This window comes from Cherax quadricarinatus, chromosome 87 (genome assembly GCF_038502225.1).
Source record: "Cherax quadricarinatus isolate ZL_2023a chromosome 87, ASM3850222v1, whole genome shotgun sequence".
Lineage (NCBI taxonomy): Eukaryota > Metazoa > Arthropoda > Malacostraca > Decapoda > Parastacidae > Cherax > Cherax quadricarinatus.
The window spans coordinates 11,196,608-11,209,470 of NC_091378.1; the positions used below are offsets into that span (position 1 = coordinate 11,196,608).

Consider the following 12,863-nt stretch of genomic DNA (forward strand, 5'->3'; position numbering starts at 1 on the left):
AGCAGGTCTATGACCAACTAACTTAAAATAAGCTAAAACATCTGTAATTTATCCACAGGGAGAAGGCCATAATTTATCAGTCCCACAAGACTCGTGGCAGATTCAAGTTTAACCATCAAAAACAAGCAGGAAATTGGACTCTAATTCATTAGTGTAGAACTACAACACTTAAGACATTCCTAAGCATTCTTATAGGAGTCTGGTTCTAGGCTCAATTATAAATAAATCAAGTTTGAATAAGATGCCAATGTTAATGTATAATGAACATTTATCATGTTTTATAATTGCCAATTCCAGAATATTTCATTGAAGACAAGTGAAGCAAGGAACAATGACTCTGGTTTCTGACTAATTTGCAGAGTTATTGCATACTCTAATATGCCTGAAAATTGCATTTAACTCCTGCACAGTTCATATTGAATATTGGTGTTGTGATATCCTGACATTTACAGGTTTTCCAGTCTGTCCCACATAAAATAAGTTGCAACCATTGCATCCAATTCTGTGAACGCCCCAACACAATGTTGAGGAGAATTCCTCATCAAAATGCTTTTAACAGTCCATGAATTTTTAAAAACTACTTTTATGTTAAATATTTTAAGGACATTCGGCAGGACAGATAGTTTCTCATTCTAGATTCAGCCCTATAATAAGTTTTCCTAGCAGTCAGCAATGCTGATTCCACAAACTCCTTAGGGTACTACAGTTTCATGACAATATGAAATATTTTCCTAATTTTTTCATCGAGAAACTCTGGGCTGCACACTGGATAACCTCTCATAAACATAGTGAGAAAGACACTCCTTTTTACTCTTGCCTCATGGTTGGAATAAATGTATGATCACATATTAGTGGCCTTCCTATATACTGTGAACTTGAACTTTCTTTCAACCCAATGTATCAACACATCTAAGATTTGAAGGTTAGATTCCACTTCTTTATCCAGAGTGATTTTAAAGACGGGTCCCGAGAGTTAAGGTAGAAATATATCCAGGGTCACATCATATGGCCAAAAATACAAGATGACATCCACATGTCTGAACCAGTTAGCTTTACAAGGTATTAAGTTTTTCAACAGCCTAACCTCGAAAAACTCCATATAAAGATTGCTCAATAGGGAAGACAATGGATTTCCCCCTCTTCAAGGGGGGCTCCTTGGCGTGATGAAGAGGCTCTTGGTCTGAGGAATTAGACCTGTCGGTCTCCTTCCTCAGACTGAACCTAATTACCCCCCAATCCCCCATTCCCTATCCCATCCTCCCCATCCTCCCCTTTTTCCTTTCCTCCTCCTCCTCCCTACCCCTCCCTTTTGCCCTTCCTTTTTGACCTTTGTTTTTTTTTTTTTCCCCCCACAAGCACGCTAGTTCCTAGGTAGGGGAAAGGGTACCGGGGTCCATCCCATTCCGTTGAGGTTCTTGGCAGTGGCGTAATTTGCCGTGGAATCTGGATTGCCTGGGGATGTCCTGATCCCTCTCTGGTATCCCGGTGGGTGGCTTTGGGTGTCTCTCGGGCGATGGGTGTATCTCTGGAAGCCACCTTTTGGATTCCAGGGGTGGTGGCCGAAGGAGGTATGCTTTGTGGCGGATTTCTGGCTGCCCTCTCTTTTGTCCACCGAGGTAGCTCGGCAGATGTGAGGTTGCTATCCCGGATTTCCGATTTACTGGCATGATGGGTAGGGTATGGCACGGGTTCCATGCTGCATCTGCGCTACTTGCGGTGCTGAGGTCCTCTTGGGTGCAGAGGGAGATTTCTGCCCCTTTCATTCCTCCTAGGTACTATCCCTCCCCGGTCCCCCCTTTTTTTATTCTTTTTTTTTAATTTTATTTCCTTTTCTTCTTTCTTTTTTTTCTTAAAAACAAAAAGAAAGAAGTAACCTAACCATGGCAGCCCTAGTCCATGAACCTGCTACCCCCCGGGCCCCTTCTTGATACCGCACCCCGTTCTGACCCCACCTCATCTTTGGACCACTCTTCAGACACTCCTCATGCCTCTGTACTTCTTGCCGGTGCTGTTTCCTCCCCCGCTTCAGGTACTGAGGCCTCAACTGACTCCTTTGATTTAACTGACCTTTGCTCTCCTCTGACTATGCTTCCGGCCTCTCCCTCTACGGTGCAGCAATTTTCGAATCGCCGGCCCGTTCCACGTCGGACCAACTCTGGTCCTACGCCTAAACGCCAATGACAATTACCTGCTGATGATACTTCTCCACCTTCTCATTCTTCTCAGAAAGGATCGACACGTCCTTCCCTACCTTTCCACGCTCAATTTCAGACTGCACAATGGACTAAATTCTTCACTTTACGACCAACTTCCTCTACTACCTATCTTTCTGACCACAGTATTGGCAAGGCACTCCTATGCCATGTTGGTAAAGATATTTCTTTTCATGCTCTTAAGAGCGGTACACGCATCATCACTGTACAGAATGCTACCCAGGCTCATGAGCTTTCTCGTCTTTCCCATATCGATACTGTTCCTGTCACTATTGAAAAACATCATTCCCTCAATTCTTGTAGTGGTACCGTCATTCTGCCCCATACCATAGTTCAACAAAATTTCCAGACATGTGGCACTGACATTCTTGAACAGCTGGAACTCCAAGATCTCCCAATCCTCAAGGTAGACGCTTATGTTCTTCCTGCCCGCGAACAGAGACGATACCCTAGCAATGTGGCTCGTTTAACTTTTGACTGCCGTGAACTCCCATCCTCAGTCTATGTAGCAGGACATTTGTTACAAGTTCGAAAGGTGATCCCTACACCGCAACAATGTAGAAATTGCTGGCGATTTGGCCATCCAGCGAAATATTGCAGATCTATCGCCGAATGCCCAGTCTGTGGTGCCGATGACCATTCTAATCCATCTTGCAATCGACCTCCCTCTTGCCTTAATTGTCATGAGGCTCACCCTTCGTACTCTCGCCATTGTCAAGTCTATTTAAACGAGCGGGAAATCCGTTACCTCAAATGGCAGAAGGTCTCCCTTATGCCATGGCAGTTTCTCATCTCCGCCTCCAAGGGAGACTACCTCGTGTTTCTTATTCCCGTGTTTCAAAACGTCCCCCCACTTCTGGGATCCCATCTTCTACAACCACCTCTGTAGTTACCTCTCCCAAAGTCACTCCTGTATCTAATGCTTTTGCTGTCCTAGGCTCAGACATCCCTACTTCAATGCCTCAGTCTTATCTCGCTTCTTCGTGTTCTCCCTCACAAGCCTCAGTAGTGACGAGATCTCGTATAACACCTCCTCCCAATCGTCCCTCTACTTCTCAAAAGTTAAAAAAAGGTCCGTTAACACCTCCTACCCATCATCCACCTCCTCATTTTACCTTTCCTGTCTCTGTACCTGGTTCTTTCCCTCTCACTGGCTCTGTTGCAAGTGTAGAGGTTCACCCTCCTCCTCATACTGTACCTTCATCCCCTGTTCCCTCCCAAGTTTCTTCCTCTTCTGGCATCTCCCAGGTTTCTACCTCTTCTGTCCCCTTCCACTCTTCTCCACTTCCTTCCACCTTTTGCCCCCCCCCTACCTTGGTACAGTCCATTACAGTTCCAATCTTTACTCATCCCCCCCCCTACCATTTCCAATATTGTCTCCCATACGACGTCTCTGAATTCTGAAACACTTGAAGCAATCTCTGAATATATTGCAGAGACCAAACCATCAATGGACACTGATCCACCCTCCACTCCTTCTCTCTCCTCTACTCCATCTGCGCAACTCCTTTCTTCACAGCACACTGTTCCTTCGCTGCTTGAACGTTTTCCACTGCCTCCACATGTGGACTTTTCTAACCCCTCTAGTCCGTAGGAACCCTTACCTACGGATTTCAGGTATCTTTATCATTGCCAATCATGGCCTATTTACAGTGGAATATACGCGGCCTCGGGTAATTGGGGTGAGCTTCAGATGTTACTCTCCCAGTTTTCTCCTGTCGGTGTTTGCTTACAGGAACCAGAATTACACTCTGCTGTTATCTCTCCCATCTCAGGCTATAATTTATTGTATTCTTCAGATCCTTTTCCTGATGGGATCTTTAATGAAAGTGCCCTTCTTCTACGCACTGATATTCCGTACCATCAGCTATTTGTTCGTACTTCGCTACATTACGCAGCAGTCCGTATCAACTTGCATAGGTGGTATACGCTCTGTTCTTTATATCTCTCTCCTTCTTGGGGCATTATCTTTTCCAGATATTGCCTTTCTTGTTTCGTCATTACCACCACCGATTCTGTTACTTGGTGATTTTAATGCCCACCACTTCCTCTGGGGGGGGGTCTCACTGTGATTCTCGTGGCATCCAGTTGGAGGCTTTTCTCGCCTCTCACCCCCTCCATGTTTTAAATACGGGTACTCACACCCATTTTGATCCTCGGACTCTCACTCTCTTTTGCATCGATCTCTCAGTCTGCTCTTCCTCCGCCACATTAGACTTCACTTGGTCTGTTCTCCCGGACTTACATGACAGCGATCATTTTCCAATCATTCTTACTTCCCCTTCATTTTCACCACCTCTTCGCTTCCCACGCTGGCAATTTGATCAGGCAAATTGGAACCTTTACTCACACCTAACTGTTTTTAGAGAGGTTCCTTCGTCGTCCTCCATCAATGAGCTTTTACACCTCTTCTCATCTCCGTTTTAACTGCAGCTTCTAATTGTATACCCCAAACTTCGGGCAGGCATTCTCAGAAATGCGTGCCTTGGTGGTCTCCTGCTTGTGCTCGTGCAGTACGTTTGAAACACACTGCATGGGGCAGGTACCGGTACAATAGAACCACGGAGAGACTTATTGATTTTAAGCAGAAGCGTGCGATCACTCGCTGTGTCATCCGTGACGCTAAACGCACTTGCTGGTGAGATTGTCTCCACCATCACCTCTGCTTCCTCTATGAGTGCAGTCTGGAAAAAAAGTCCGAAAACTGAGTGGTAAATATTCTCCTGACCCGGCTCCTGTTCTGCGGGTTGCCGGTGTTGATATAGCAAACCCACTAGATGTTGCCAATGAAATTGGCAATCATCTGGTCCGTATTTCTCAGGGACTCCATCTATGCCCCTCATTTCTTTCCTCAAAGTCTGCCAGAGAGTTAGCACCCTTGGACTTTTCTTCTCTCAGAGAAGAACAGTATAATGTGCCTTTTACACTTCAAGAACTGGAGGCAACACTCTCAGCTTGCCAATCATTGGCAGCTGGGCCTGACGACATTCATATTCGTATGCTACAACATTTACATCAGTCAGCCCTTGCAGTCCTATTATGCCTTTACAATCTTATTTGGTCACAAGGAGTTGTTCCACAGCTGTGGAAATCCGCCATTGTTCTCCCTTTCTGCAAACCAGGCACTACGGGACATGAAGCCTTCCACTATCGTCCCATTGCACTTACCAGTGCAGTTTGCAAAGTGATGGAACGACTAGTAAATAGACGTTTAGTGTGGTATTTAGAGACACATAACAGTCTCTCCACTTGTCAATATGGCTTTCGTAAGGGATGTTCTACCATAGACCCTTTACTACGCTTGGATACGTATGTTCGTAATGCCTTTGCGAATAACCACTCAGTTATTGCCATATTTTTTGACCTTGAGAAGGCATATGACACAACTTGGAGGTATAATATTTTAGCCCAAGCCCACTCCTTAGGCCTTCGAGGCAATCTACCATCCTTCCTTAAGAACTTTTTAACTGACAAGCATTTCCGTGTTCGGGTTAATAATGTGCTCTCCCCGGACTTTATCCAAGCTGAAGGTGTTCTGAGCACAACACTTTTTCTCCTTGCTATTAATTTGGCCTCTACTCTTCCATCAAATATTTGGTCATCACTCTATGTTGATGACTTCGCTATTGCCTGTGCAGGCGCTGACTGTCACCTCATTACAGTTTCTCTCCAGCATGCAGTCGACCGTGTTTCCAATTGGGCCACCACACATGGGTTTAAATTTTCCAGCACCAAAACCCACCAAATTACTTTCACTAGACGCTCTGTCATCTCCGATCATCCTTTGTACCTCTATGGCTCCCGTATCCCTGAACGTGATACAGTCAAGTTTCTGGGCCTCCTCTTTGACCGTAGGTTATCCTGGAAACCTCACATTACCTCTCTGAAGACAACTTGTCACAGCCGGCTGAACCTTCTTAGAACCCTTGCTCATTTTTCATGGTGAGCTGATCGTCGAACCCTCCTTCGCCTACATTCCACCCTCATTTTATCGAAACTTGATTATGGCGACCAGATCTATTCAGCAGCATCTCCTGCTACTCTCTCTAGCCTTAACCCCATTCATCACCAAGGATTACGTTTATGCCTTGGTGCTTTTCGCTCTTTCCCTGTCGAGAGCCTCTATGCAGAGGCGAACGTTCCATCCTTATCCGATCGCCGTGATGCCCATTGCCTTCACTACTATGTACGCTCTCATGATCTCTGCAATCCTTCCATATATAGAATGGTAACTGATATTAGTAGACATTCTTTATTTGTTCGCCGCCCCTGTTTACTCCGTCCCTTCTCTCTTCGCCTTCATGCGCTCTTGTCTTCTCTTCAATTACCACCTTTCTATGTACATGTAGCATCTCACTTTTCCCTACCCCCCTGGGAAGTTCCAGCTGTTCGAGTCTGTTCTTTCTCCCTCCCTTGCTCGAAAGCCCAACTGTCTATGGTCGCTTCCCGCTCTCTTTTTCTTGACCACTTTCACTCTCATTCTCATGCCATTGCTGTGTACACAGATGGCTCTAAGTCTTCTGAAGGCGTAGGATTCGCAGCAGTGTTACCGGACAGCGTCGTACAAGGGCATTTACTATGTTTGGCTAGTATTTTTACTGCTGAAATGTATGCCATCCTTACAGCACTTATCCGTATTGCATCTATGCCAGTGTCATCATTTGTGGTTGTCTCAGACTCCCTTAGTGCTTTACAGGCTATACAGAAATTTGATACACCTCACCCCTTAGTCCTCCATATCCAACTTTGGCTATGCCGCATCTTCACCAAGCATAAAGATATTGTTTTTTGTTGGGTCCTTGGTCATGTTGACATACAGGGCAATGAACAGGCAGACAGTGCTGCGCGGTCAGCAGTACATGACCTACCAGTTTCATATAGAGGTATTCCATTTACGGACTATTTTGCTGCAATATCTTCCCACCTTCACACCCGTTGGCAACAACGTTGGTCTACTATGCTCGGCAACAAACTTCAATCTATTAAACCGAGTATAGGTTACTGGCCGTCTTATCACCAGTGTCGAGGTTGGGAGACTACTCTCTCCCGTCTTCGCATTGGCCATACTCGTCTCACTCATGGGTATCTCATGGAGAGGCGCCCTGCTCCTCTCTGTGAGAATTGCCAAGCTCCATTATCAGTCAGTCACATTCTGTTGGACTGCCCACTTTATCAACGAGCACGCAGAATTTACCTCCGTCGTCGGCTTTGCTCTGCTGCTCTCTCTTTACCTTCCCTTCTTGCTGATGGACTCGCCTTTCATCCAGACTCTCTCATTGACTTTTTGACAACAACTGACTTCACAAATTCTGATACCTTCAGCCCTTTCTACTTCAATCTCTTGCTACCCTCTACCCCCGTACTATCCCCTGCCCTGCTGTTTTCTGTAACCTACTGATCATCCCACCTCCCTTCTGCCATCCAATACCCTCGCTTCCTTCCCTACCCTGCAGCGCTGTATAGCCCTTGTGGCTTAGCGCTTCTTTTTGATTATAATAATAATAATAGATTTCCCATAGCTATTCCCTGCCTTTGCTCGCAGTATTTTCCCTCAAACTCGAGCCTGCAGTCAGCTACACACACCTTAATCAGCTTAGTAATGGTTTTCGTCATGAAAGGTATGGAGAACATATCTAATTCTTCTTCCAAATAGAGAGCAAATAGGAAAAAGTCACTCGGGTGAACAGCGCCTTGACATCAAAACTTACTGGTGCAAAATCATTAGACATGTTAACATTATGCAAATTGTCAATGAGATCAACATTGTTCTTTATGTGGGATTCAGAAATGTTGCCCAGCATTGGAGTTAATACTTTTACCAATAATTCTGACAGGGCATATGTCACCGATCGTACAAGGCTAATAATAGGTCTCCATGGAAACCGGGCTTGTGGGTCTTAAACCGTACATATAAGGAAGTGTCGCCTACCTAGCCGATAACCTGATTAATTAATTGTTCATTACCACTCAGTAAGGTCCTAAACTGTTTATCAAACTTACTAATAACCTGGTCCAATGGGTTATTATTAAGGGGCACATAAGCTTCCTTGTCTTCTAATAAAATGTTAATTATTTGTTACAATCTACCATAATTATCACATATGCTAAATAATTTACATAATTATTATCGCATTTGCTATGTCTGCTTTTGCAAGGTAAAATCTAGGATCTTTCATTCATGGTATGACTTAACAAATCTACGAGAGCATGTCGGTTCCACAGGTGCGAGCAAAGTCACATATACCATGCCTTTACAAATGGTGAACGTTTCAGGGGACAGATCCCCTTGTTTCTCCAGACTGCAAAAAGATTTGGCATGGTCAATATAATTAGTGTCACCACTAGTAGGCGTGAAATTTAACTCATATCCTAGGTCTGTTGGTCACGGGTAAGTTCAACACTCGACAGGTTAATAGAACTTCGGGTTGAGAATAATGAAACGGAATATTGTTTGCTAAAAAACTAAACATGGTGATGTAGGATCGAATCCTGGTCAGCTGCAGTTCTGTTTATGATTTAAAATCACTTGTTTCGTGATTTCATTAACATATAGACTGAAGGCTGGTACCTAAACAGGATAAGGTTGAAATTAATCTGCGAGGCTCCACGGCCACGTATGTTCTCATATCAGAGTAAACACGCCCAGTTCCACTGGGCGCATGGTGTTTGAGAATTGTTGGCTCAGTGAATAGAGTGATGTGTACATTGTCCTGTTCTCACGGGGCTGGACAGGGTGACGCAGGATCGAATCCTGGCTAGCCATAGTTCTGTTAATGATTTAAAATCACTTATTTCGTGATTTCATTAATATATAGACCGCTAATGAGGGATGAGGCTCAAATTAGTTTCTAAGGCTCCACGGTTACGTATGTTCTTGCATCAGGGAAAACTTGACAGAAGGAAACACCACCATTACCATAAAAACGGGTGGAACTTCATGAGGATATTCCGAAGATTTTCGACGGTTATATCTGTCCACAGATGTTAATCTCGGACCATGGGACCATCTTCGTGGCAAGCTCTAACTGCATCACGGAGTTACGCCACCATCAACAGGTGCAGAATCTCCTTACCACTTGGGGTTGGATTATAGGTATGGTTAAACGCTGCGTCGGGAAAACGGAACACCGACAAAAAAAATCGGTCTCGAGATTGGAATGAGAATCAGCAACCGATCTCTAATCTACATAAGGTAAACAGCGAACCTGAAAGTCCTCACACCATCACATTTACTGAGAGGATTAAGGTTAGAACCAGTCCCCATGTATAGAGAGGCACCTGATCAGTATGACCAGAAGGCTAGAACCAGTCCCTATGTATGAAGTGGCACCTGATCAGTATGACCAGAAGGCTAGAACCAGTCCCTATGTATAGAGTGGCACCTGATCAGTATGACCAGAAGGCTAGAACCAGTCCCTATGTATAGAGTGGCACCTGATCAGTATGATCGGAAGGCTAGAACCAGTCCCTGTTTATAGAGTGGCATCTGATCAGTATGACCAGAAACCTAGAACCAGTCCCTATATATAGAGTGGCACCTGATCAGTATGACCAGAAGGCTAGAACCAGTCCCTATGTATAGAGTGGCACCTGATCAGTATGACCAGAAGGCTAGAACCAGTCCCTATGTATAGTGTGGCACCTGATCAGTATGATCGAAAGGCTAGAACCAGTCCCTGTTTATAGAGTGGCATCTGATCAGTATGACCAGAAACCTAGAACCAGTCCCTATATATAGAGTGGCACCTGATCAGTATGACCAGAAGCCTAGAACCAGTCCCTATATATAGAGTGGCACCTGATCAGTATGACCAGAAGCCTAGAACCAGTCCCTATTTATAGAGTGCCATCTGATCAGTATGACCAGAAACCTTGAACCAGTCCCTATGTATAGAGTGGCACCTGATCAGTATGACCAGAATATAATGACAGAAATATCATTAGAGAAATTTTGAAATGAGTTAACAAAGTTATTGATCGTTGGGTCAAAAACAGGCATGACGAGCATCTGGTCTCTCTTTGTGAAAGACATTATGAAGTTTGAAGAATAACAGACACAGTACAAGGACTCGAACAATATACAAACAACCCCCACTTAGGAGACAGGTTGTGTTATGGCATGTGTAAACTTTGTAAAAGATAAATAATATCCCCTGACGACATTGTTTCAATTGATAACCAATGTCTCCCAACACAGTGGCAGTTCGTCAATATATTGTAAGTTGGACCTGAGTGGTAATGAGTAATTCGAACAGCCAAATTGATAAACAACCGGAAACACTAGTTTGTGAACTCTAAATAAGTTAATTCACTTGGAAGATATAGACTTTAGATATAGACTTTAAGAAACTTACACCAGAAACTCAAGAAATACTTTACGAACTTAGACCTTAAATTATTATGTGTCTATTATTGATAGGGTGATGACAGACATCTCCGACTAATGATATTATGATTTTTATGAGTTGAGGATGTCATATTTGTCATTTTATGAGCTGAGGATGTCATATTTGTCATTTTATGAGCTGAGGATGTCATATTTGTCATTTAAAAGGATCTCGATACGCTAGCTTCATTTTCAGTCATATTTGATAGAATCCTAAGATTAATTATTTGTCATGAAAATAAAGTCAAAGAAAACCTGACTAGCTAAGAACACAAAAAAAATCAATAGTCATTACAGTAAAATAAGTGAGATAATCCATAGACTCTGATATGCAGTACATAACGAATGATGTCACATTCTTAGGGTTCTGGCGTCTTCAGGCGTTATTCTCCTCCTAGTTTATATAAGGAATGGATCTCGCTTTTTAGTTGTTCCTAAGAAACGTTATGTTTACCAGACTACGAGCATTAATTTTTACTTCCAAACTTCTAAAATGATCTGTTTTATCAAAACACACTATAGTGTGGTAACATTACGATAAGAATAGAAAACAAATCATTCACGGATCACTGTAGTAGCCAAAACCACATGCATTCACATCAACCATCCCACATGTTGCTTTGTAAGTGCGTTTACCACCCATAAACTCCACCTGGAACTCATGCAAATATTAAAGACAATTCTCATGGGGGCTAATCAAGGGAGGTGTCCCAATATAGGAGAGGTCTTACGGGGATATAACTTCTATAATGTAATTGCAACAGATCCTGAATGCTCTGAATAACATACTTAATGAGGATCCTTGCAAGTTGTTAATAACGTTGGTGTGACTTTTGAGGGTGTTGGTGTGGAAGATCCCAAGAAAAGTTAAACCCTTCCTCCTTCCCTCCGGATCAATCTTGGATCAGAGATGTTTGCTTTCATTGATTCTTCATTAACTATAATTTCCAAAAATGAGAATGAGGTTGTCTACCCTAAAAGTCATCACTTACCCGAGTAACAGGAAGGAGATGCTTGCCGTTGACGGGAGAGGAGTAGATGGTAAGAGGAGACTGTAGAGAACTAACATCATAGACAACCACAGTACCATCACTCCACCCAGCACCAACCATGCTGCCGTACTGACTCCACCATCACAAAATATAACAATATATCAGTATACATTGAGGAAACATCAAACCTTTATTTTAACATCATGCTCACCTACGAATTTTTAAATTATTAAATTTTGCATAAAACAGTGACATTATATGAACGACATTCTCATAAAATTACCTTAGGATGAAAGTGGACACAAGTCACTCCACACTGAGAGCGAAACGTTCTCTCAGGGGTGCTGGGATTCTTCAGTGTAAATAAACAAACCATTCCTCCCTCCTCAGCCCCATCCACCTCACCTGATAAACACAAAAATATCCTTGGTAAATATTTACCATTACACCCTCGTGTAAGTTTGGAATTAATTAATGATTAAACACGTCAAATAGTAAGTTATTTCTATAAAGAAAAAAAACTTTATTTAGTGCAAATGAGCGGAAATTTTTCCTATCCCATCTAATCCAACGTTACCTAACCTGGTGCTTCAATTTATCCAACAGTGCTACTGATGTTTCTCAGGTTTTCGTCAACTAAATTTTCGAATTATCTCAAAGAAAATAAAGCTCTTGAAATAAACTGGGAAAACATTACTTATGGTAAGTTTGTTTATGAAATGTATTAGCGATGCTGTAGTTTGACGCCAAATGACTTTGAAAAGGCGATAAATGACATGCCCATGCACTCTGCCCCAGTGCCAGACTCGTGGAACTCCGTGTTCATCAAGAACTGCAAGAAGCCCCTATCACGAGCTTTTACCATCCTATGGAGAGGGACCATGGACACGGGAGTCGTCCCACAGTTATTAAAAACAACAGACATATCCCCACTCCACAAAGGGGGCAGTAAAGCAACAGCAAAGAACTACAGACCGATAGCACTAACATCCCATATCATAAAAATCTTTGAAAGGATCCTAAGAAGCAAGATAGCAACCCATCTAGAAACCCATCAGTTACACAACCCAGGCAACATGGGTTTAGAACAGGTCGCTCCTGTCTGTCTCAACTATTGGATCACTACGACAAGGTCCTAGATGCACTAAAGACAAAAAGAATGCAGATGTAATATATACAGACTTTGCAAAAGCCTTCGACAAGTGACCATGGCGTAATAGCGCACAAAATGCGTGCTAAAGGAATAACAGGAAAAGTTGGTAGATGGATCTA

General features: G+C 43.2%; 1 protein-coding gene across 1 annotated transcript in view; it reads right to left on the reverse strand.

The window, feature by feature from the left end:
* The window catches only part of LOC128703824 (dynein axonemal intermediate chain 1-like), a 110,397-nt gene that overhangs the window by 45,458 nt on the left and 52,076 nt on the right, over positions 1-12,863 (reverse strand). Inside the window, exons 6-7 of the mRNA XM_070103778.1 lie at positions 11,875-11,996; positions 11,592-11,720 (exon numbers count right to left, since the gene is read on the reverse strand). Coding sequence (XP_069959879.1) covers positions 11,592-11,720; positions 11,875-11,996 — 251 coding nt within the window. The remainder of the gene's footprint in view (positions 1-11,591; positions 11,721-11,874; positions 11,997-12,863) is intronic.